The 25,805-nt window shown below is 48.5% G+C and overlaps 1 protein-coding gene across 2 annotated transcripts; it reads right to left on the bottom strand.

Moving 5' to 3' along the window:
* Positions 1–1,302: 1,302 nt before the first annotated feature.
* On the bottom strand, positions 1,303–25,805 carry smim22 (small integral membrane protein 22). Of its 2 annotated transcripts, none has more exons than XM_031893513.1 (4): positions 25,731–25,805; positions 4,672–4,831; positions 4,029–4,111; positions 1,303–2,045 (listed from the first exon to the last, which is right to left on the bottom strand). In XM_031893513.1, exons 2-4 carry the CDS (start codon positions 4,799–4,801, stop codon positions 1,995–1,997), a joined length of 264 nt encoding a protein of 87 aa, XP_031749373.1. In that variant the 5' UTR covers positions 4,802–4,831; positions 25,731–25,805; the 3' UTR covers positions 1,303–1,994. The 2 variants fall into 2 exon arrangements, with proteins under 2 accessions (XP_031749373.1, XP_012826798.1); XM_012971344.3 differs by lacking the exon at positions 25,731–25,805 and adding an exon at positions 7,200–7,348.

Below are 25,805 nucleotides of genomic sequence, written 5' to 3'. Positions count from 1 at the left end.
AGACTGGGGCAAGCCAAGTGCAGAAGTCTGGGGATTATACATTTACAGGCAAGTATACTTATAATACTGGCCAGATGGCAACCCTATATGGGTCCTTGGCAGGTCCTCTCCGGCTATGGACCACCCTTTGACCATAGGGTCTGCATCGTACTAGTTACTCAACTGACTGAGTACTATGTATAAACCTGTATGAGTGTGTGTATTTCTCAGGGCTCATCAAGGCACAAGCGCCACAGGGTGACCACTCACCAAATCAGCCTCTGTAACATAGGGCCCAAGTGGGCAACATAGGGCCAAGCTGGATAGGGCCCAAGTGGGCAACATAGGGCCAAGCTGGATAGGGCCCAAGTGGGCAACATAGGGCCAAGCTGGATAGGGCCCAAGTGGGCAACACAGGACCAAGCTGGATAGGGCCCAAGTGGGCAACACAGGACCAAGCTGGATAGTACCCAAGGGGGCAACATAGGACCAAGCTGGATAGGGCCCAAGTGGGCAACACAGGACCAATCTGGATAGGGCCCAAGGGGGCAACACAGGACCAATCTGGATAGTACCCAAGGGGGCAACATAGGACCAAGCTGGATAGGGCCCAAGTGGGCAACACAGGACCAAGCTGGATAGGGCCCAAGTGGGCAACACAGGACCAAGCTGGATAGGACCCAGGTGGGCAACATAGGACCAAGCTGGATAGGGCCCAAGTGGGCAACATAGGACCAAGCAGGATAGTGCACAAGTGGGCAATTTAGGACCAAACAGGATAGGACCCAGGTGGGCAATTTAGGACCAAGCTGGATAGGGCTCAAGTGGGCAACATAGGACCAAGCAGGATAGTGCACAAGTGTGCAACATAGGACCAAACAGGATAGGACCCAAGTGGGCAATATAGGACCAAGCTGGATAGGACCCAAGTGGGCAATATAGGACCAAGCTGGATAGGACCCAAGTGGGCAATATAGGACCAAGCTGGATAGGGCCCAAGTGGGCAACATAGGACCAAACAGGATAGGACCCAAGTGGGCAATATAGGACCAAGCTGGATAGGGCCCAAGTGGGCAACATAGGACCAAACAGGATAGGACCCAAGTGGGCAACATAGGACCAAGCTGGATAGGACCCAAGTGGGCAACATAGGGCCAAGCTGGATAGGGCCCAAGTGGGCAAAATGCTCAGCCTGGACTTAGTGAAGCCATTTCAGTGACTGCTAATAGTGGCCAACATTTTACTCCATGAAACTGTGATAATCATAAAATTCCAAGTTCATATCAAATCCAATCAGCTCTTCTAGAGAGGGAAAGGAGTCACAAGACGAGCTGATATGATGGGACTAATGAGGATTTGAGGCTCGTGGTTACTAGAGGTGTTGGCTAATCTGGAGAGGTTGGAGTTGGTTGGTTGGGAGAGGGTACAGAAGCCGTAGGGAGATTGGCTATAGAACATTCAAGGGGTGGCGTTTGAGGAAATGGCTACAGAAGCTGTAAGAACTGAAATGATAGGAGATTTTGGTGGAATTTTGGCAATGGTTCTAGGCAAGGCTACTGATAATTTGACAGCAAATATAGGGCTTGGCTTTAGGAAGACTTTGGGCTGTGCATTTGCAGTTTGAGCTGGGTATTTGCAGCCCTTCAGCAGTAGGCACCTCCATTTCCATCCAGAGGTCTCCTCTGCAGCCTGAAGAGCAGCCATTAGTAACTCTTTCAAGGGGTTTTGGGGTAAACATTTAAAAGGTTCTCCCTAATATTAGAAGTGGAGCACAGGGATCCAATGCTACACTATTGCCTACAATATTGCCTACATATGAAATGTATAAAGAAAATCAAGTCCGACACGTCCTTTCATTGATTAAAAGGAGGTGGGTCTATTTCTTATGGGGGGGGGGGGACAGTGACACCACTATTCTTATATATCAACCGTGGAGGAACACGGCTTCATCTCAGCAGTCACTTGGCTCATTCACTGGCTCGTTGTCACTGTCAGTCACAAGAAAGAAGGCGGGGTTACGGCTCCATCGCTGGGTTGTCAACGCCTACTTTTTGCTTGTAGTGTTTCTAGGAGAGTAAGAAAAATACATTGATGTTAGAACAACGACACATGATACATGGACGCGCCAAAAGCTCTCATCCTCCCACCGATACACGGCATGGCCAAAAGCATGTGGACACCCCTATTTATTAGTGGAACTGGCTGTTTATTCAATACAAGTCATGGCTGACGCAGGTACCACCATATCACACACTGAGGCTCCTCACAATCCCATGTTTCCTACATTGTGGCAACAGTTTGGGGAAGGCTTATTCTTGGGTGGAAGAGATGGGAGAAGGAACAAACTTGACCTCAACCCAACTGAACGTCTGTGGGATGAATTAGAACCCTGATTGTACATTTCAATGGAAGCCAATCCCACCAGTAATGTCCAACCAGGCAGTGGAGGCAATGACCGATCGAATCGCACCGCCCCCCTGCACCTCCTCCTGTGCTTTGGCGCGCATGCGCCATTGGTGGGGGGGGCGCTGCGATTCGATCGGTCATTGCCTCCACCGCTAATGATAACCGGCGGAGGCAATGACAAAGTAGCACTAGGGGTAGGCAGGAGAGGCTGCCTGGTGCCCCCCAATCGTTGCACCCTAGGCAGCTGCCTCTTCTGCCTACCCCTAGTTCCGGCCCTGTGTCCAACTATCCAGTGGAAGCCTTCCTAGAGGAGTAGCAAAGAGTGGGCCAACTCCATATTTATCCTCTTGGTTTGGGAAGGAGATGCTGGACAGTTAGGTGCCCGGACAGTGTCGGACTGGGACCCCAGGGGCCCACCAGAAAACCTTAGACCATAGGCCCACTCTCCAAACTATTTTTCCTCCTTTCCTCACCCAACCTCTTTATTCTCCTAGTCTCTTTTATTTATATGTTAGTATCCATCCTTCTATCTGTTTCTCCTGTGTCCCCATTCAGAAATAGGGAATAACCATGAAACAGGCCAAATTCTGAGGAGCAGGAGGGCCCACTGACACCTGGGCCCACCGGGAATTTTCCTGGTATCCTGGGGGGCCAGTCCGACACTGTGCCCGGATACTTGTGGCCATATAGACCAGTACCACTGAAAGCACAAGATGGTTTTGGAAGTGGCTCGGGTTGGTTGCAATGTAGTCTCTTCCCGTTCGCAGGCGAGTACTTTTGTACTGTTCCACACCCACATCCAGAAAAAGTTGTGTCTCATAATCAACAAACAATAAACACATACAACTTGTGTTACAGTTATGTCGGCACATAGCTGATTGCGTTTATTGGCCGATTATCTCTACATGCAGCCATATAACGGCACACGTTGGCTTTATCTTATCACTGGCCGACACGTTAACTGTCCAAGTAGCTCTGTGGTTCTGATCTGTCTGAGCCTGTAATCCAGCACGTCGGGGGCGCTTCTATTGCTCTGTGTGACTTTTATTATTCAGGGTAGGAAAATATCTCCTTCAGACAGTGCTTCCAGGACTTAAGGTGGCCATACTTAAGGTGGCCATACACCTTCAGATCTGCTCGTTTGGTGAGGTTGCCAAGCAAGCAGATCTTCTCCCGATATGCCCCCCTATGGGTGGTGATATCAGGCTAATTAAGTCATTTGGCCCTGGGGCCAAAACCAGCAGGCACAGGTGCCATTGGCTCGGGGACCACATCAACAAGCTGACACGGTCCCTGATCTGATGGAAAAATCAAAAAAGTCCAATTGGGAATCTGTTCTATCCCTCTAGAGCTCAGTTCAGCATAGGTTCTTAACTCCAAGGGCCATCACAGGCACATATATAATTATATATATTAAAACTATTATTCACTATATTTCTTTAAAGAACATGACATTGCCAATGTGATCTGGAGAACCTGTGAGTGTACCGCTAACAACATCAACTACATAACTGCCCCCAGGGGAGGCCATGAACCATGTGAATAAGATCTGATGTCTACATAAGAGAGATCTGAGGGACCAGAGAATCAGGAACACAGAAGCAGGTGGAGAACCAGGAGAACCTAGTAGGGTGGTGACTTACCTTTGGCCCTTGAGATTCACAGTCACAGCAACAGCAGCAGCAGCATCGGATCAGCACCAGGATCACCAGAACCAGGATCAGGCCTATGGAAAAGAGTTTGGTGTTAGATGAGAGCACTCTGGCACCAATATCCCATAACAGAACCCAAGGCATTGGGTATCCATCTTTGCCCCTGTACAGTCCTTAGGTTGCCTCCCTGACCCAGTAGGGGCCAAATGTAGTCAGAGGATCTGACCTTTTCACCATACTCCTTGCTGGAGTCACAACAGGGATTATTCTAGAACTATCATGTACTCTAGAACCTGTCACTCCCAGAACATTGAATTGATTGGAACATGGTCATCCTTCCTTATTTTTTTTGGGGGGGGGGGCTATATATCCTATATAAAACTGGTATCAAAATCTAAAGACTAGACCAGAGAGGCAGCTGGTTCCCTCATATGCCTATGGGGTCAGTGACATTTAGAGTGTAAGCTCTTGTGAGCAAGGCTCTCTGATGGTATTTTTATTCAGTAACGATTGTTTGTTTAATGATTCTAAGACCCCTGTTTGTTATAAATGAATATAAAGTGGCTGGCACTATATAAATAAATGATGATGATGATGATGATGTTCAATCTCAGGTGTCTCTAAAACCTCTTACCTATAAACACAAAGAAAATGACGAAGGCTGCAATGTCCCAGTCGGACTGGAACATCTGCTTATTGGCCACTCGGCCCAGGATATCGTTCCACTGATCTTGGAACTGCTGCCCGATGTTGTTGGAAGACATTTTGAGGGCTTTTTATCTCTCTCGCCTTTCCTGGAGGAACAGAAACACTGTTACTGGATATAAGGGTCTTACAATCGTAGCCCCCCCCGACACGCACCCTGCAGCTCCTGAGTGGCACCTTATAGGTACTGAATCATACAAGCACAAGCAAAACAAATCAGCAGCAGTTCACTGAGAAGCCCCCTGTATAAACAAACCCCCCTCTACCCCCAGCTATTTAATGCAGCTGATTTTGCTTTGAGACAAAGGGCTGGTAATTTGTTTTTATCTCATAAGAACCAGGAAGGTGAAATGGTAGTTTTGGAGCAATTAATAAAACTACAGATATTTAGCAATTAAAAAAAAAAGACAAGTCCTAATTGTTAAAATCATGTTGGAAATGAGGTATAGTTCCCCTTTAAATTTCTCTATTTACAATGGAAAATAAAAAGCACACACTGCCTGCTTACGTCTCTTAATTGCTCGGCAGAATCTCTCACTATGTAATTACCTGTATCCAGGCACCGGCCGAGGCGCACACAGGCTCCTACCCCTGGGTTAAAGGGACATAGTCACAACCCCCCCCCCCCCCACACACAATTTTACCCTTTTTCATATATTTCTGTTTGATTTATATGGACTTGTGTTTAGATCTGGGCAGTCCCCTGTGACTGAAGTTCAGTGAGTGAGTAGAGAAGAGTCATGTGACGTTCCTCCTCTGGTCAGTTCCAAGCTCTTCTCACTAACTTCATTTTCTGCCGACTGCCAAACGGAACAGAACGCTGGCAGTTTCAAGCACCCTGAAGCCATTTTCCATTCGCTTGGAGGGTTTTTAAGAAGAGAATGCTTTACAGCTTAATGGATAATGGCTCTGGTTCTTATTACAGCAGTGTAGTCAATCATTATCTTATCTGCTGCGCAATAGTAATAAAGTTATATGGCCTTGCTGTTTCCTTTCATGCTCCCCCACCCCACCTCCCCTTCCTGCTTTTATCTCTGCATTGGCACCTACTGCTATCCCCAGTCTGTAACTCATATCCCTGACTGCATTTAGTCCAGTTGCCAGGGGGCAAATATTAAGGAAAAGGGCTGCTGCTGGGGGTAAAACAGGGAACATAAGGAGATTATATATACAGAGTAGGGTGAGTAGGAAGATTGGCAGTTCCAATGCCCACTCACTGCCAGCTAAGAAGGAACCACAGCCATAAGCCCAATAGACATAGGCCTGTCATTTACTTGGATGGAATCCGCCGGACACTGGTGGAGAATGCGGCCCATGTGTATGCGGCTTGTCCATCACTCGGCATGGGAATTCCTACCCCAGGGCAGGACTAGGGGTGCCACCTGATTAGGAACATTCCGACTGTCTAGGTTTTAGTGTGGTTGCTTATTCCCTCCCCCTCCCACCCTCCTGCATTAGAAAATCAGAACATGGGGTAAAAATGTTGGGGGTGCGGAGGCAGGTCCCTGCTATGTACCCCCCTGCCTGTTCCAATGCCTATTATACATTTCTAAAATAGGCCCTGGCATTTCAAGTACACAGAGGCCCAAACAGCCCCCCCCCCCAGCCCAATAAATAGTGACTGTCTGTGGCACCTTACAGCCCCCCTGGCATTCCCAGTACCCAGAGGCACAAACAGCCCCCCCCCAGCCCAATAAATAGTGACTGTCTGTGGCACCTTACAGCCCCCCTGGCATTCCCAGTACCCAGAGGCACAAACAGCCCCCCCAGCCCAATAAATAGTGAGTGTCTGTGGCACCTTTACAGCAGCCCCTCTGGCATTTGCCTGAACCCACAGGTTGCCAGTCCGAGTCTGTCAGATATGACCAATGTGGTTATACCATGGAGAACCCTGGACAGTCAGAATGCCCCTCCCTGACTATTCCTCTGACAGGGGGGCATCTCTTTTGTTTTCCCCTATGTGACCCCTCTCCCCACTGACCAGGTACCCACCTTACTCAGTGCTGCCCCCATGTTGTTCCTTGTGCTCTACCCCCGCTAACAATAACTTAATACCCACAGTGTCGGACTGGCCCGCCAGGATACCAGGAAAACTCCCGGTGGGCCCAGGTGTCAGTGGGCCCTCCTGCTCCTGACTATTTGGCCTGTTTCATGGTCATTCCCTATTTCTGAATGGGAAGAAAGAGGAGAAATAGATGGAAGAATAGATGCTAGCATGTAAATAAGAGAGACTGGGAAAATAAAAAGGTTGGATGAGGAAAGGAGGGAAAATACTAGGGTTTAAGGTTTTCTGGTGGGCCCCTGGGGTCCCAGTCTGACACTGAATACCCAACTCCAGCACAATAGCTCCTAGAGGATTGTGGAGAGATGTAGTTCAACTATAGCCCTTCCAAGTACAACGACAAAGCCCCACCATGCTCCCCCCATACACACACCTTAGTACCTGGGGTTACTTACTGTAGGTATAACGTCTGTGCCCGGGGGCCCCGAGGGATCAGCTGGTAGTTACACAGCACAGGCTCTGCCGCATTTCTCTTCCTACTTCCTGGTGCAGGAGGAGTGGAGGCAGCTGCCCTGTGTGTATGAGGGACTGACACCCTGTACAGGTGGGAGGGGCACAGGTAACAACAAGGAAATGCCCAGCCTGGGAGAGAGAAAGCCTGCTTGGCTGTGCAGAAACCGGTTTAGCCTGCATGATGCAGCTCTGATACCCATCTCCCATTACTGAGGTTGGCACATACAGTGATTTACTTATAATCTGGCTTCAACTACAAATCCCAGCATCCCCATGGCGTTTCATTACCACATGGCTTGAGAGAAAGCAGTGCAGTCTGCAGCGCTTGCACCTGAATAAAGAGCTGACTTTGCACCTGTAAAAAGACTCCCATCAGTCCCTGTGGCCCTTAACCTTTCATTTCTCTGTATGTTGTAGCGGCTAATTAGCAATTCATTTTAATGTGTGCTGCATGGCTGCATATAAATCAGTTCAGTCTGCGGCAGGCATCTAAATGAATTGCTAATTCAATATGTGGCTGGTATTAAAGGGGTGGCAAAACTAACAAAGGCCCATTTCATTAGGGGTCAGTTAATGCCAAGGGGCATAACATTGCATCCCCGGGTCCTGAAGGGAAGAATATTTCTGAGCACCCCCTAAAGCCCGACAGATGGGAACAGGATTGGTGAGAGGAAAGCTCCATCTATAGTTAATGGGGTAGTTTACCTTTACATTTAACTTTTAGTATGTTATAAAATGTAAATCCAATTGATTGGCCCCTATGCCAATGCTCAGATCATAATGTAGTTCTCACCCAAGTTCATTTGTTAACCTGCCCGGATGATTTTTGGGCAGATATCAGTTGGGATAAGAATTACATTTAAAGAATTACATTTAATTTTCACCGATTATGTGTCTTTTTTGGTTGCCAGGATCAGTTATCCATAGCAACCAAATAGCTGGTAAATCTGATCCTGGCTTCTAACGCCTCAGATTGCTCTTCCAGGCTATACGCAGCAGGTGGCGCTGTGGTTATGCCGCATCTTCTGTAAATACACCAATAGAAAAGTAGACACATTCTTTGCTGCAGATACAAATGCTTGAAAGGGGATCTAAACCCCCCCGCACAATGAATTTTGGGAGCCAAACTTACTCTGAGGTCCCATACAAATATGTGTTTTTTTAGTTTTATGGTATCTCTCTGTACAGGCTGTGAGCAAACTTAGGGGGCTGTTCCTGCTGAATTGTGCTTAGTACAGGGGAATCCCTATGCTGCCATAGTTTTATGGTATCTCTCTGTACAGGCTATGAGCAAACTTAGGGGGCTGTTCCTGCTGAATTGTGCTTAGTACAGGGGAATCCCTATGCTGCCATAGTTTTATGGTATCTATCTGTACAGGCTATGAGCAAACTTAGGGGGCTGTTCCTGCTGAATTGTGCTTAGTAGAGGGGAATACCCACGTTGCCATAGTTTTATGGTATCTCTCTGTACAGGCTATGAGCAAACTTAGGGGGCTGTTCCTGCTGAATTGTGCTTAGTACAGGGGAATCCCTATGTGCCATAGTTTTATGGTATCTCTCTGTACAGGCTATGGGCAAACTTAGGGGGCTGTTCCTGCTGAATTGTGCTTAGTACAGGGGAATCCCTATGTGCCATAGTTTTATGGTATCTCTCTGTACAGGCTATGGGCAAACTTAGGGGGCTGTTCCTGCTGAATTGTGCTTAGTACAGGGGAATCCCTATGCTGCCATAGACTCATGGTATTGTTATGCTTTTTTACTGGTTGTTCTGAGCCTTTTATTTGGTACTGAGAATATATAGGTAACCCTATGACAGAGCCTGGTAGCCCCGGTAGCCCCAGACACAAGGCTGACAGTGTCGGCTCAGACATGTGAATCCTGTACCAGTGCCACCAGCTTCCCACAGAGACTCGGCTGTCAGAGAGAAAGTGCCAGCGGCTCAGCCGTCAGATAAGCAGCGTCCTTGGGCCAATCAGTGTGCATGGCTGCACCCCAAACCTATCAACAGTGGCTTGTCTCTTACAAGGGAATATGTTTCCTCATGTTACTAACCCTTTCAATACCAGATACATATTGAGTTCCTCATCCATCAAGGCTAAATAGTAACTTACTCAGGGTGGGGGGGGGGGGGGGGCACTGAGGGGGAGTGGGTGCTGCTTACTTATTGTTTCTTTACTACAGAACTTATGTGAGTGGGATTCCATTACATGCCCATTCCCTGTGATGCCACAGACTGTCATAATGGAGCCTGGGCAGCTGGATAGATAGACTTTACAGAAAGGAGCCTGGGCAGCTGGATAGATAGACTTTACAGAAAGGAGCCTGGAGAGCTGGATAGATAGACTTTACAGAAAGGAGCCTGGGCAGCTGGATAGATAGACTTTACAGAAAGGAGCCTGGAGAGCTGGATAGATAGACTTTACAGAAAGGAGCCTGGGCAGCTGGATAGATAGACTTTACAGAAAGGAGCCTGGGCAGCTGGATAGATAGACTTTACAGAAAGGAGCCTGGGCAGCTGGATAGATAGACTTTACAGAAAGGAGCCTGGGGAGCTGGATAGATAGACTTTACAGAAAGGAGCCTGGAGAGCTGGATAGATAGACTTTACAGAAAGGAGCCTGGAGAGCTGGATAGATAGACTTTACAGAAAGGAGCCTGGGCAGCTGGATAGATAGACTTTACAGAAAGGAGCCTGGGCAGCTGGATAGATAGACTTTACAGAAAGGAGCATGGAGAGCTGGATAGATAGACTTTACAGAAAGGAACCTGGAGAGCTGGATAGATAGACTTTACAGAAAGGAGCCTGGGCAGCTGGATAGATAGACTTTACAGAAAGGAGCCTGGGCAGCTGGATAGATAGACTTTACAGAAAGGAGCCTGGGCAGCTGGATAGATAGACTTTACAGAAAGGAGCCTGGAGAGCTGGATAGATAGACTTTACAGAAAGGAGCCTGGAGAGCTGGATAGATAGACTTTACAGAAAGGAGCCTGGGCAGCTGGATAGATAGACTTTACAGAAAGGAGCCTGGAGAGCTGGATAGATAGACTTTACAGAAAGGAGCCTGGGCAGCTGGATAGATAGACTTTACAGAAAGGAGCCTGGAGAGCTGGATAGATAGACTTTACAGAAAGGAGCCTGGGCAGCTGGATAGATAGACTTTACAGAAAGGAGCCTGGAGAGCTGGATAGATAGACTTTACAGAAAGGAGCCTGGGCAGCTGGATAGATAGACTTTACAGAAAGGAGCCTGGAGAGCTGGATAGATAGACTTTACAGAAAGGAGCCTGGGCAGCTGGATAGATAGACTTTACAGAAAGGAGCCTGGGGAGCTGGATAGATAGACTTTACAGAAAGGAGCCTGGGGGCTGGATAGATAGACTTTACAGAAAGGAGCCTGGAGAGCTGGATAGATAGACTTTACAGAAAGGAGCCTGGAGAGCTGGATAGATAGACTTTACAGAAAGGAGCCTGGAGAGCTGGATAGATAGACTTTACAGAAAGGAGCCTGGAGAGCTGGATAGATAGACTTTACAGAAAGGAGCCTGGGCAGCTGGATAGATAGACTTTACAGAAAGGAGCCTGGAGAGCTGGATAGATAGACTTTACAGAAAGGAGCCTGGGCAGCTGGATAGATAGACTTTACAGAAAGGAGCCTGGAGAGCTGGATAGATAGACTTTACAGAAAGGAGCCTGGGCAGCTGGATAGATAGACTTTACAGAAAGGAGCCTGGAGAGCTGGATAGATAGACTTTACAGAAAGGAGCCTGGAGAGCTGGATAGATAGACTTTACAGAAAGGAGCCTGGGCAGCTGGATAGATAGACTTTACAGAAAGGAGCCTGGAGAGCTGGATAGATAGACTTTACAGAAAGGAGCCTGGAGAGCTGGATAGATAGACTTTACAGAAAGGAGCCTGGGCAGCTGGATAGATAGACTTTACAGAAAGGAGCCTGGAGAGCTGGATAGATAGACTTTACAGAAAGGAGCCTGGAGAGCTGGATAGATAGACTTTACAGAAAGGAGCCTGGGCAGCTGGATAGATAGACTTTACAGAAAGGAGCCTGGAGAGCTGGATAGATAGACTTTACAGAAAGGAGCCTGGAGAGCTGGATAGATAGACTTTACAGAAAGGAGCCTGGAGAGCTGGATAGATAGACTTTACAGAAAGGAGCCTGGAGAGCTGGATAGATAGACTTTACAGAAAGGAGCCTGGAGAGCTGGATAGATAGACTTTACAGAAAGGAGCCTGGAGAGCTGGATAGATAGACTTTACAGAAAGGAGCCTGGAGAGCTGGATAGATAGACTTTACAGAAAGGAGCCTGGGCAGCTTTTTATGGAGTCTCCATTCCATCTTCTACCGTGCGTTCCGTGCAGGGTTCCCCAGAGAGAGGGCTCAGTATATCCATGAGCTGCCAGTCAGTCTCACTCCTCGCCAGTTGCAATCTCTCGCACTATCCAAAGTGTTCAGTTTAAGTAAATGAGTAAATCTATAGAAAGAGGGGAGTGAGGAGGCGGCAGAGAGAGAGTCAGACTCGTGTAATTAGCGCCTGGAAGACTGAGCGCCCTCACTTTCATGTTGTCCTTTTATTGCTCCTAATTACTTTCCTATTGCTTTTCAGCTTTAATTAAAGGGATTTATTGCAGCGTCTCATCTTGTCTGCCTTGGGACCAAACCTGTCTTTTCATCGCCTTTATCAGAGCTGTCTCCATGGAGTGAGAATTGAGTGACTGCACATAGATAGAGAGTGTGCTATACACAGTAGGGCAAGACTTTCACTCCATAAACCACCTAAATATGGTTCTAGACCACACCCCATTCTGTTCAAACAGGCCCCGCCCAAACCCCGCCCATTCTTGGCTAAACTGTGCTCTTTCCTGAACCCCATTACACCAGGGGGACGAGGACAGAAGCAAGAAGTTCATGTTTCATTTCAAAGGGAACGGGCGAATGAAAGAAGGAGAAGCTGGTCAGATCCAGAAGACAATGGAGGCCATCAGAGATCCCCGGGGAGAATCGTCTCAGTCTACTGTCGCACAGAATAAAGAGCTGAGTGGAACAATGAGATATAGGGTAACGTGAGCCGGGGAGATCAGTAATGGAGCCCCCAATATCAGTGTTACCGTGGGAAGAACCTTATTGCCACAAAGAGACTCTCTACTAACCACACAAACACAGGCTTTATTTTCCCTTCCTTCTGTTTCAGGTGATTTTACTGGAAAAACAATACTATAAGTAGAACAATATTTCATATTCAGTAAAATTATATATCCGGGAGAATCAAACAAAGATTTACAGTAACATCAATCCTAAATCCTGTTCCGCCCCTCTGTCAATAGCTTGGGAGAGTTATAGTCGCACACTAAACATTTCATTTGCACACAAATCTTATTACGCTTTCCCTTTAGGTCTCTAGAGTCCTGGTTCCTAGTAGCAACGATAGGGCAATATAGGGACAGCAGGAAAAGATGGCGACATTAGAGCAACATGGTGGCAGTAGGGCAAGATGGAGACAGTATGAGAGGATGGTGGCAGTAGGGCAAGATGGAGACAGTATGAGAGGATGGTGGCAGTAGGGCAAGATGGAGACAGTATGAGAGGATGATGGCAGTAGGGCAAGATGGAGACAGTATGAGAGGATGATGGCAGTAGGGCAAGATGGAGACAGTATGAGAGGATGATGGCAGTAGGGCAAGATGAAGACAGTATGAGAGGATGATGGCAGTAGGGCAAGATGGAGACAGTATGAGAGGATGGTGGCAGTAGGGCAAGATGAAGACAGTATGAGAGGATGATGGCAGTAGGGCAAGATGGAGACAGTATGAGAGGATGGTGGCAGTAGGCAATATGAAGACAGTGGGGCAAGACTGAGACATGGGGGCAAGTTGGGGGCAGCAGAAGGAGATGGTGACAATAGAGCAAGATAGTGATATTAGAACAAGTAGACAAGATGGAGAGAGAATGAGAAGATGATGGCAGTTAGGCAAGTTGGAGAGAGTAGGAGAACAAGATGGCAATAATAGACCAAGACTGAGACAGTTGGAGAGAGTAGGAGAAGATAGAGGAGAAGGACAGAAGTCAACCACCGGGGGAAAAAGTCTGGGCACCCCTGGTCTACTGTGTCCCCACAGTCAGTGGTTCTGTATAAATTAAGCCATGGACCCATTTTAACCTGCACTTTATTTCTCATTTCTTCCAATTCTCCCTCCTGCTTCTCCCCAGAGCCTGGGGCTTAGCACATGCTCAGTGCAGCATTCTGGAGGCCTCTAAGTACAGAAGCACAGGATTTAGGTCAAAGGACAGAATCCCCCTTTATCCCAGTATATTGGGGGCCCCTATATGCCTCTATGGAGTAGAAACTATACCACATAGGTTGATTTTGTGGGGGGAGCTGCCTGTTTCATTGCTACTGGGTCACTTTGCCCCACTGCGCCTCGGTGCATATTAGATACTGAGCCCCCCATACACCCATCCCAATCCTTATTGACTCTGTGATCTCATAGACCCAGGATTGTCGTTTCCATGGCGAAATGCGTGCGTTCGCTGGGAGTAATCAAAGCCAGTTAATGGGTCGGAATAAGCGTGACAGCCTTTGCAGATTTAAAGTGATTTTTTTTGATGGGAAGAGGAAATAAGCCTCTCAATTATCTGCCTTGTTATAACAGATCCTCGGGAGAAGGCGAAAGATCACGGCGAGAGGAAAACGGGGACCTGATTGTCCCCGGGGGCCCAGCGAGTGGCTATATCAGTATGGCCTATCAGGAAAGCTATGGGAGCAGTTTAACCCTTTTCTCAGACTGCTCTTCTGAGCACTTTTGCAATTTACACGTTACATACATGTGTCTATATGCAGGCCTGCTGTTTTAGCCTTTCCTGAGCTGCCGTTGTCTCTCAGACAGGCTTTCCATTACCTACTATACCTGTTCTGTTGTAATCCCATTTCTGAACCCCAAAGTTGGTTTGGCCTAGTAGTCCAGGGGGCGGAGTAACAGAAAGGAGACATAAATGCCATGTTGTTTAAGCTTTGCCTAAGATACAATTGTCAGGCACCTTTCTAGGCACCCATAGGCTCTCTGTTATGTTATAATGCCATTTCGAGAAACCAAAGGTGGTGGGGCCAGTCCAGGGGGCAGGGCGGGGGAAGCTAAAGGGAATATAAATGTGTGCTTCTTAGCAACAATGACTCCCTAATAGCCTGTACAGGAATATACCATCACTGGTTGCAGCATAAATATACTGTGGTACTCAGCCCAATTCTGCAGGGGAAGTTGTAGGTGTAAGTGGCCTTTTAAATGACAAACTAGGAGATGGCTGGAACAGAAATCTGCCAATAACAAAGGAAGCAACAATATCTGTATATCTGCATAATGGAATCAGCATTCTGAATAGAAATATATATTTTCCCATTACAAAGAGTCCAACAGGAATCATTATCAGTTACATAAAGGCTACTGGGGGGAGAGCGGCATTGTGTGAGAGTCGAGGAATGGAATCTGGAATTAATGGAGAACTGCAACAGTATAAAAGTCTTTGCAGAGAGGGGCTGATTGATGGGGGTTCAATAGCCCAGATCTATATAGAGAGATAGGGAACAGAGAGGGGGGTACAGTAGGGAACAGAGCGGGTGGTACAGTAGGGAACGGAGAGGGGGGTACAGTAGGGAACAGAGAGGGGGGTACAGTAGGGAACAGAGAGGGGGGTACAGTAGGGAACAGAGAGGGGGGTACAGTAGGGAACAGAGAGGGGGGTACAGTAGGGAACGGAGCGGGTGGTACAGTAGGGAACGGAGAGGGGGGTACAGTAGGGAAATGGAGAGGGGGGTACAGTAGGGAACGGAGAGGGGGGTACAGTAGGGAACGGAGAGGGGGGTACAGTAGGGAACGGAGAGGGGGGTACAGTAGGGAACGGAGAGGGGTGTACAGTAGGGAACGGAGAGGGGGGTACAGTAGGGAACAGAGAGGGGGGTACAGTAGGGAACAGAGAGGGGGGTACAGTAGGGAACAGAGAGGGGGTACAGTAGGGAACAGAGAGGGGGGTACAGTAGGGAACAGAGAGGGGGGTACAGTAGGGAACAGAGAGGGGGGTACAGTAGGGAACAGAGAGGGGGGTACAGTAGGGAACAGAGAGGGGGGTACAGTAGGGAACAGAGAGGGGGGTACAGTAGGGAACATAGCATACAAACTATATTTAAGATTGTGCCCCTTGAAGAACCTTCACAACTTCCCTCTGCTCTCGCTCTCGTGTGGGGAAGGTTATTAGAAGATCTGACTGGGGGCCGAGCCCCCCGGGTGCAGCCGTGAGAAGGGCAAGTATTAACAGAAATAATTCCAGGGAATCACAGAGAGTCATTTAATGGCAGAGAGAATGGCGCCCCCCGGGGGAGACTCACAGGAACAAAGCAAATGAGCTGAGAAGCCACAGAAGGGATGAAATGCCCAGAACTCTGTTATATGGAACCTGGAACCACTGGGCCGGCGCTGAGCGGGTTTAACCAGTTATACAGCTGGAGCCGCTGTTCAGCCGCACCAAAATATAAGCGGATATAGAGATTGTTCTGCCCCAATAAGGGGTAATTATATCTTAGTTGGGATCAAGTACAGGTACTGTTTTATTATTACAGAGAAAAGGGAATCATTTAACCAGGAAATAAACCCAATAGGGCTGTTCTGCCCCCAAGAAGGGGTAATTATATCTTAGTTGGGATCAAGTACAGGTACTGTTTTATTATTACAGAGAAAAGGGAATCATTTAACCATGAAATAAACCCAATAGGGCTGTTCTGCCCCCAATAAGGGGTAATTATATCTTAGTTGGGATCAAGTACAGGTACTGTTTTATTATTACAGAGAAAAGGGAATCATTTAACCATGAAATAAACCCAATAGGGCTGTTCTGCCCCAATAAGGGGTAATTATATCTTAGTTGGGATCAAGTACAGGTACTGTTTTATTATTACAGAGAAAAGGGAATCATTTAACCAGGAAATAAACCCAATAGGGCTGTTCTGCCCCCAAGAAGGGGTAATTATATCTTAGTTGGGATCAAGTACAGGTACTGTTTTATTATTACAGAGAAAAAGGAAATCTGTTTTAAAATTCTGAATTATTTGATTAAAATGGAGTCTATGGGAGACCGGCTTTCCATAATTCGGAGCTTTCTGGATAATGGGTTTCCGGATAAGGGATCCCATACCTGTATTATTATTAACATTTATTTATAAAGTGCCAACATATCCCGCAGCGCTGTACAATAAGTGGGTTTCATACATTGGACATACAGAGTAACATAGAAATAAATCCGGCCCGGGGTTCCTATCTGTCTGGGAAACTTCTTTCATTAACTGCCAGTTTGCATCTCCCTGCACGGCAGTTTCTGCCCATGTATATTCTATGCACAATATGTCAGAGGAGCAAGTTACTCAGCTGAATATATAAATCCGACGCTGACTGTGTTCCTTCCTATTTCAGCTCCGGCGAGAAACCTTTCGACCGCAGCGGCGCACAGAAAATGTTGCTGTAAATGAGCAGAGCTTGTTAGAATGCAAACAATTCAGCTAAATGTGAACCCCGCTCTGAACCCTGAGATTCAGCTGCATGTGTAATAAGCCTGCCCCATGGAAACATTAACTAAAGAGTTTCTGTAGCTAGAAGGAAATGTAGGGGGCTGTTCCTGCTGAACTGTGCTTAGTACAGGGGAATCCCTATGTGCCATAGTTTTATGGTATCTCTCTGTACAGGCTATGAGCAAACTTAGGGGGCTGTTCCTGCTGAATTGTGCTTAGTACAGGGGAATCCCTATGTGACATAGTTTTATGGGATCTCTCTGTACAGGCTATGAGCAAACTTAGGGGGCTGTTCCTGCTGAATTGTGCTTAGTACAGGGGAATCCCTATGCTGCCATAGTTTTATGGTATCTCTCTGTACAGGCTATGAGCAAACTTAGGGGGCTGTTCCTGCTGAACTGTGCTTAGTACAGGGGAATCCCTATGTGCCATAGTTTTATGGTATCTCTCTGTACAGGCTATGAGCAAACTTAGGGGGCTGTTCCTGCTGAATTGTGCTTAGTACAGGGGAATCCCTATGTGCCATAGTTTTATGGTATCTCTCTGTACAGGCTATGAGCAAACTTAGGGGGCTGTTCCTGCTGAATTGTGCTTAGTACAGGGGAATCCCTATGTGCCATAGTTTTATGGTATCTCTCTGTACAGGCTATGAGCAAACTTAGGGGGCTGTTCCTGCTGAATTGTGCTTAGTACAGGGGAATCCCTATGCTGCCATAGTTTTATGGTATCTCTCTGTACAGGCTATGAGCAAACTTAGGGGGCTGTTCCTGCTGAATTGTGCTTAGTACAGGGGAATCCCTATGTTGCCATAGTTTTATGGTATCTCTCTGTACAGGCTATGAGAAAACTTAGGGGGCTGTTCCTGCTGAATTGTGCTTAGTACAGGGGAATCCCTATGTTGCCATAGTTTTATGGTATCTCTCTGTACAGGCTATGAGCAAACTTAGGGGGCTGTTCCTGCTGAATTGTGCTTAGTACAGGGGAATCCCTATACTGCCATAGTTTTATGGTATCTCTCTGTACAGGCTATGAGCAAACTTAGGGGGCTGTTCCTGCTGAATTGTGCTTAGTACAGGGGAATCCCTATACTGTCATAGTTTTATGGTATCTCTCTGTACAGGCTATGAGCAAACTTAGGGGGCTGTTCCTGCTGAATTGTGCTTAGTACAGGGGAATCCCTATGCTGCCATAGATTTATGGTATCTCTCTGTACAGGCTATGAGCAAACTTAGGGGGCTGTTCCTGCTGAATTGTGCTTAGTACAGGGGAATCCCTATGCTGCCATAGATTTATGGTATCTCTCTGTACAGGCTATGAGCAAACTTGGTACCCCCTGTTGTAAAATTTGAGGATATTAGAAGTCACCTCGGAGTTCCATGACCTGTATAAAAGCACGAGACCAAAGGATTGTGCTTTTATATGGCCATGGAACTCCTCGGTGACTTATAATATCCCTATATGTTACAACAGGGGGTGCTTTATTCACTATATTTACACAACACAACAGCTACAACCTGAAAGGGGACTTGAGCAGTGATTGTGGCACAGGACTGATGTACAGGGGAACACATACAGCAGCCCCAGTAATATCTTAGTGTTTAATTAAAGACTCTCATGGGGGGGGTGTCTCTTGGGTGGACTCCTCCTACTTATCAAGAGATCCCATTTATGGTTCCACACTGGGGAGCCCACAGTATTTCTATGATAATAGACTTTAAGCCCTTTGATTTATATGTCTAAGCCCATGTTCCCCTATCTTGTTATTATACGGTATCACCCCAATAGGACAGAACCACCCAGTTAATTGCTTCTCGTGACACGTGTGACCCATTCACTGGGCGACATTCTGCAGGGGCAGTGTCAGCGGAACATTGTGGTTTCACGCTAATGAGCGCCAATTAGCTACGTGCGTCCCACCGCAGCGCCAGGGGCCAAACTACATTTCATCTCATTAAAACTTCATTTCATAATCAAACAACATGTAAATGGGAGATTAAATACAGTATGTGTTGTTATGGTTCTATATATTCCTTTATTTGCTCATTGGCCTCCAGAGGAAAGATATCTGGCTGTTTATATAGATATATTAAACCTGCAACAGCGGCATAATTACCTGTGTATTCTGTATGGGCAGATAAGGCAACTGACCCCATGTACTGCAATTAACTGGGCCCCAGCGAGTAGGGAGGGAAAAACAATTATACACTACATTATGCTGCGGGAAAGCAGGTATAGTAGGGAGAGATGGTGCCTATAGTAGCAGTGGGGGGGATAATAGCCTCTGGGAAGGGACTGGGGCTGTGGGATAGCAGGTATAGTAGGGAGAGATGGTGCCTATAGTAGCAGTGGGATAATAGCCTCTGGGAAGGGACTGGGGCTGTGGGATAGCAGGTATAGTAGGGAGAGATGGTGCCTATAGTAGCAGTGGGGGGATAATAGCCTCTGGGAAGGGACTGGGGCTGTGGGATAGCAGGTATAGTAGGCAGAGATGGTGCCTATAGTAGCAGTGGGGGGATAATAGCCTCTGGGAAGGGACTGGGGCTGTGGGATAGCAGGTATAGTAGGGAGAGATGGTGCCTATAGTAGCAGTGGGATAATAGCCTCTGGGAAGGGACTGGGGCTGTGGGATAGCAGGTATAGTAGGGAGAGATGGTGCCTATAGTAGCAGTGGGGGGATAATAGCCTCTGGGAAGGGACTGGGGCTGTGGGATAGCAGGTATAGTAGGGAGAGATGGTGCCTATAGTAGCAGTGGGGGGATAATAGCCTCTGGGAAGGGACTGGGGCTGTGGGATAGCAGGTATAGTAGGGAGAGATGGTGCCTATAGTAGCAGTGGGGGGATAATAGCCTCTGGGAAGGGACTGTGGCTGCGGGAAAGCAGGTATAGTAGGGAGAGATGGTGCCTATAGTAGCAGTGGGGGGATAATAGCCTCTGGGAAGGGACTGGGGCTGTGGGATAGCAGGTATAGTAGGGAGAGATGGTGCCTATAGTAGCAGTGGGATAATAGCCTCTGGGAAGGGACTGGGGCTGTGGGATAGCAGTATAGTAGGCAGAGATGGTGCCTATAGTAGCAGTGGGGGGATAATAGCCTCTGGGAAGGGACTGGGGCTGCGGGATAGCAGGTATAGTAGGGAGAGATGGTGCCTATAGTAGCAGTGGGGGGATAATAGCCTCTGGGAAGGGACTGGGGCTGTGGGATAGCAGGTATAGTAGGGAGAGATGGTGCCTATAGTAGCAGTGGGGGGATAATAGCCTCTGGGAAGGGACTGGGGCTGTGGGATAGCAGTATAGTAGGGAGAGATGGTGCCTATAGTAGCAGTGGGGGGATAATAGCCTCTGGGAAGGGACTGGGGCTGTGGGATAGCAGGTATAGTAGGGAGAGATGGTGCCTATAGTAGCAGTGGGGGATAATAGCCTCTGGGAAGGGACTGGGGCTGTGGGATAGCAGGTATAGTAGGGAGAGATGGTGCCTATAGTAGCAGTGGGGGGATAATAGCCTCTGGGAAGGGACTGGGGCTGCGGGAAAGCAGGTATAGTAGGGAGAGATGGTGCCTATAGTAGCAGTGGGATAATAGCCTCTGGGAAGGGACTGGGGCTGTGGGATAGCAGGTATAGTAGGGAGAGATGGTGCCTATAGTAGCAGTGGGATAATAGTCTCTGGGAAGGGACTGGGGCTGTGGGATAGCAGGTATAGTAGGGAGAGATGGTGCCTATAGTAGCAGTGGGGGGATAATAGCCTCTGGGAAGGGACTGGGGCTGTGGGATAGCAGGTATAGTAGGGAGAGATGGTGCCTATAGTAGCAGTGGGGGGATAATAGCCTCTGGGAAGGGACTGGGGCTGTGGGATAGCAGGTATAGTAGGGAGAGATGGTGCCTATAGTAGCAGTAGGATAATAGTCTCTGGGAAGGGACTGGGGCTGTGGGATAGCAGGTATAGTAGGGAGAGATGGCGCCTATAGTAGCAGTGGGGGGATAATAGCCTCTGGGAAGGGACTGTGGCTGTGGGATAGCAGGTATAGTAGGGAGAGATGGTGCCTATAGTAGCAGTGGGGGGATAATAGCCTCTGGGAAGGGACTGGGGCTGTGGGATAGCAGGTATAGTAGGGAGAGATGGTGCCTATAGTAGCAGTGGGGGGATAATAGCCTCTGGGAAGGGACTGGGGCTGTGGGATAGCAGGTATAGTAGGGAGAGATGGTGCCTATAGTAGCAGTAGGATAATAGTCTCTGGAAGGGACTGGGGCTGTGGGATAGCAGGTATAGTAGGGAGAGATGGTGCCTATAGTAGCAGTGGGGGGATAATAGCCTCTGGGAAGGGACTGTGGCTGTGGGATAGCAGGTATAGTAGGGAGAGATGGTGCCTATAGTAGCAGTGGGGGGATAATAGCCTCTGGGAAGGGACTGGGGCTGTGGGATAGCAGGTATAGTAGGGAGAGATGGTGCCTATAGTAGCAGTGGGGGGATAATAGCCTCTGGGAAGGGACTGGGGCTGTGGGATAGCAGGTATAGTAGGGAGAGATGGTGCCTATAGTAGCAGTAGGATAATAGTCTCTGGGAAGGGACTGGGGCTGTGGGATAGCAGGTATAGTAGGGAGAGATGGTGCCTATAGTAGCAGTGGGGGGATAATAGCCTCTGGGAAGGGACTGTGGCTGTGGGATAGCAGGTATAGTAGGGAGAGATGGTGCCTATAGTAGCAGTAGGATAATAGTCTCTGGGAAGGGACTGGGGCTGTGGGATAGCAGGTATAGTAGGGAGAGATGGTGCCTATAGTAGCAGTGGGGGGATAATAGCCTCTGGGAAGGGACTGGGGCTGTGGGATAGCAGGTATAGTAGGGAGAGATGGTGCCTATAGTAGCAGTGGGGGGATAATAGCCTCTGGGAAGGGACTGGGGCTGTGGGATAGCAGGTATAGTAGGGAGAGATGGTGCCTATAGTAGCAGTGGGGGGGATAATAGCCTCTGGGAAGGGACTGGGGCTGTGGGATAGCAGGTATAGTAGGGAGAGATGGTGCCTATAGTAGCAGTGGGATAATAGCCTCTGGGAAGGGACTGGGGCTGTGGGATAGCAGGTATAGTAGGGAGAGATGGTGCCTATAGTAGCAGTGGGGGGATAATAGCCTCTGGAAAGGGACTGTGGCTGCGGGAAAGCAGGTATAGTAGGGAGAGATGGTGCCTATAGTAGCAGTGGGGGATAATAGCCTCTGGGAAGGGACTGGGGCTGTGGGATAGCAGGTATAGTAGGGAGAGATGGTGCCTATAGTAGCAGTGGGATAATAGCCTCTGGGAAGGGACTGTGGCTGCGGGAAAGCAGGTATAGTAGGGAGAGATGGTGCCTATAGTAGCAGTGGGGGATAATAGCCTCTGGGAAGGGACTGGGGCTGTGGGATAGCAGGTATAGTAGGGAGAGATGGTGCCTATAGTAGCAGTGGGGGGATAATAGCCTCTGGGAAGGGACTGGGGCTGTGGGATAGCAGGTATAGTAGGGAGAGATGGTGCCTATAGTAGCAGTGGGGGATAATAGCCTCTGGGAAGGGACTGGGGCTGTGGGATAGCAGGTATAGTAGGGAGAGATGGTGCCTATAGTAGCAGTGGGGGATAATAGCCTCTGGGAAGGGACTGGGGCTGTGGGATAGCAGGTATAGTAGGGAGAGATGGTGCCTATAGTAGCAGTGGGGGGATAATAGCCTCTGGGAAGGGACTGGGGCTGTGGGATAGCAGGTATAGTAGGGAGAGATGGTGCCTATAGTAGCAGTGGGGGGATAATAGCCTCTGGGAAGGGACTGGGGCTGTGGGATAGCAGGTATAGTAGGGAGAGATGGCGCCTATAGTAGCAGTGGGGGGATAATAGCCTCTGGGAAGGGACTGGGGCTGTGAGATAGCAGGTATAGTAGGGAGAGATGGTGCCTATAGTAGCAGTGGGATAATAGCCTCTGGGAAGGGACTGGGGCTGTGGGATAGCAGGTATAGTAGGGAGAGATGGTGCCTATAGTAGCAGTGGGATAATAGCCTCTGGGAAGGGACTGGGGCTGTGAGATAGCAGGTATAGTAGGGAGAGATGGTGCCTATAGTAGCAGTGGGATAATAGCATCTGGGAAGGGACTGGGGCTGTGGGATAGCAGGTATAGTAGGGAGAGATGGTGCCTATAGTAGCAGTGGGGGGATAATAGCCTCTGGGAAGGGACTGGGGCTGTGGGATAGCAGGTATAGTAGGGAGAGATGGTGCCTATAGTAGCAGTGGGATAATAGCCTCTGGGAAGGGACTGGGGCTGTGGGATAGCAGGTATAGTAGGGAGAGATGGTGCCTTTAGTAGCAGTGGGGGGATAATAGCCTCTGGGAAGGGACTGGGGCTGTGGGATAGCAGGTATAGTAGGGAGAGATGGTGCCTATAGTAGCAGCGGGGGGATACTAGCCTCTGGGAAGGGACTGGGGCTGTGGGATAGCAGGTATAGTAGGGAGAGATGGTGCCTATAGTAGCAGCGGGGGGATACTAGCCTCTGGGAAGGGACTGGGGCTGTGGGATAGCAGGTATAGTAGGGAGAGATGGTGCCTATAGTAGCAGCGGGGGGATACTAGCCTCTGGGAAGGGACTGGGGCTGTGGGATAGCAGGTATAGTAGGGAGAGATGGTGCCTATAGTAGCAGTGGGGGGATAATAGCCTCTGGGAAGGGACTGGGGCTGTGGGATAGCAGGTATAGTAGGGAGAGATGGTGCCTATAGTAGCAGTGGGGGGATAATAGCCTCTGGGAAGGGACTGGGGCTGTGGGATAGCAGGTATAGTAGGGAGAGATGGTGCCTATAGTAGCAATGGGGGGATAATAGCCTCTGGGAAGGGACTGGGGCTGTGGGATAGCAGGTATAGTAGGGAGAGATGGTGCCTATAGTAGCAGTGGGATAATAGCCTCTGGGAAGGGACTGGGGCTGTGGGATAGCAGGTATAGTAGGGAGAGATGGTGCCTATAGTAGCAGTGGGGGGATAATAGCCTCTGGGAAGGGACTGGGGCTGTGGGATAGCAGGTATAGTAGGGAGAGATGGTGCCTATAGTAGCAGTGGGGGGATAATAGCCTCTGGGAAGGGACTGGGGCTGTGGGATAGCAGGTATAGTAACATAGATAGATAGACATGTTCTGTTCATTGGGCATTGGAATATCCTGTTTGTTGGAGATGGGAATGTCCTGTTCATTTGACATTGGAGATGGGAATGTTCTGTTCATTGGGTATAGGAATGTTCTGTTTGTTGAACATTGCGGATGGGAATGTTCTGTTGTTTGGACATGGGGATGTTCCATTCCATGGGGAATCCAAGAGACCAGACATTAGATAAGCAGATTTGAGATCTATTAGATTTCCTGCGCTTTTATTGCCCCGTCCCGGTCTCAAATAAACTGCTTTATTTTTGTTTATATATAAATATGTGTGTGTTCCCTGTATTTATTGTTGCAGTTATTAAGGGGCCTTGGGCAGCCCAGATATTATATCACAGAGAGAGAGAGGCCGCTGAGGCACGGCACAAACAATCTTTATTATTAGCCCCGCAGGCAATGTTCTCTTATTGCTGGAGCTGAGAGAGTCGTATAGAAGTGGGGCAGCATGGGAAGATTAACCCCGACTGTCCCTGACCATCTGTACTTGGGAGGCCAGAAAGCAATTGTTGTGGGGGTCTCATGTGCCCTTTATCTCTTCCATCCTCCTCTGGTTTCAGCTGGCGACTATTATACTGCTATCAGAGATAATACTATATATATATGTACTGTTACGGTAATACTTTAGGTGCAGGCCAAGTTGTAGAGCAGTGCTGTCCAACTTCTACGGTGCCGAGGGCCGGAATTTCTCTAGCATACATGGAGGAGGGCCGCTAATGGAAGCCAGTTTTGACCACTCCCCTTTTTGAAACCACACCCACTTCAAACCACACCTATTTTATCACAATGGTGGTAACACAGCAAAATCCCAAATGCTTGGTCCTTACTGTGGGGATATCAACCATCATTCCATATGCCTCCTCCTCCCCTGTGGATAGCAGAGCAACCCCCAGTACATAATTACACACCTTAGGGACCATTTAATGGCTATTTCCAACTGCTAACAAACTCCCACAACAAACCCCTGCCAGGTTCACCTCCCACAAGCAGCATAGGGCAAGCAGAGTATGGCACACACAGGCAGCACTCTGCCTGTCCTATGCTGTCTGTGTGTGCCATACTCTGCCTGTCCTACCCTGCCTATGTGTGCCATACTCTGCCTTCTCTATGCTGCCTCTGTGTACCATACTCTGCCTGCCCTACCCTGACTGTGTGTGCCATACTCTGCCTGCCCTACCCTTCCTGTGTGTGCCATACCCTCCCTGACCTATGCTGCCTGTGTGTGCCATACTCTGCCTGCCCTATGCTGGCTGTATGTGCCATACTCTGCCTACAGTACCTATGTCTGAGGTGTGAAGAAGTGAACAATGGGAGTGATTACAGCCTGAGCCTAAGGTGTGAACACTGCAGGGGGGAACAATGCAGAGATTAAAAGGTGTGAAAAACACAGGGGATTACATATTTAAACAATACAGGGGGATTACAGCCTGAATCTGAGGTGAGAACCATGCAGGGGGCCAGTTAATCTCAGTACTGATACCATTTAATGCTTACTCAAAGGTAAGCCATCAAAGCAGCCAGACAGGTGGGGGGCCACACAGAGGGGGGTCGCATGCGGCCCGCGGGCCGCCAGTTGGACAGCACTGTTGTAGAGTAATGTAGGCTCATATATATCTATATATAATGTATATAGTGTGCGGCCTTGGCAGCCGGTACCCAGCATGCTCTGGGGGTCAGTATGTACAACAGTATCCAGTATGGCAATCTGGAACCCCTACATCACTAGCCCTATAAGCAATACCTGGAGCCACAAGGGTACGGCTGGAATACTGACCTGGTGCTCTGGGGGCCCCATGTGGCCCTTTTGTTCCTTCTCTCTCTCCCACAGACCCTTGCCATGCAGATAAAT

This window comes from Xenopus tropicalis, chromosome 9, assembly GCF_000004195.4.
Source record: "Xenopus tropicalis strain Nigerian chromosome 9, UCB_Xtro_10.0, whole genome shotgun sequence".
Taxonomy (NCBI): domain Eukaryota; kingdom Metazoa; phylum Chordata; class Amphibia; order Anura; family Pipidae; genus Xenopus; species Xenopus tropicalis.
Note: the sequence above shows the minus strand (reverse complement) of the source record. Positions and strands in the feature narration are given on the sequence as shown.

Coding starts and splice junctions, on each gene's coding strand:
- smim22 (XM_031893513.1), bottom strand. CDS start 4,801: ATGTCTTCCAACAACATCGGGCAGCAGTTCCAAGATCAGTGGAACGAT. Junction 4,112..4,671: donor CATTTTCTTTGTGTTTATAG/GTAAGAGGTTTT, acceptor TCTTTTCCATAG/GCCTGATCCTGGTTCTGGTG. Junction 2,046..4,028: donor GTGAATCTCAAGGGCCAAAG/GTAAGTCACCAC, acceptor TTACTCTCCTAG/AAACACTACAAGCAAAAAGT.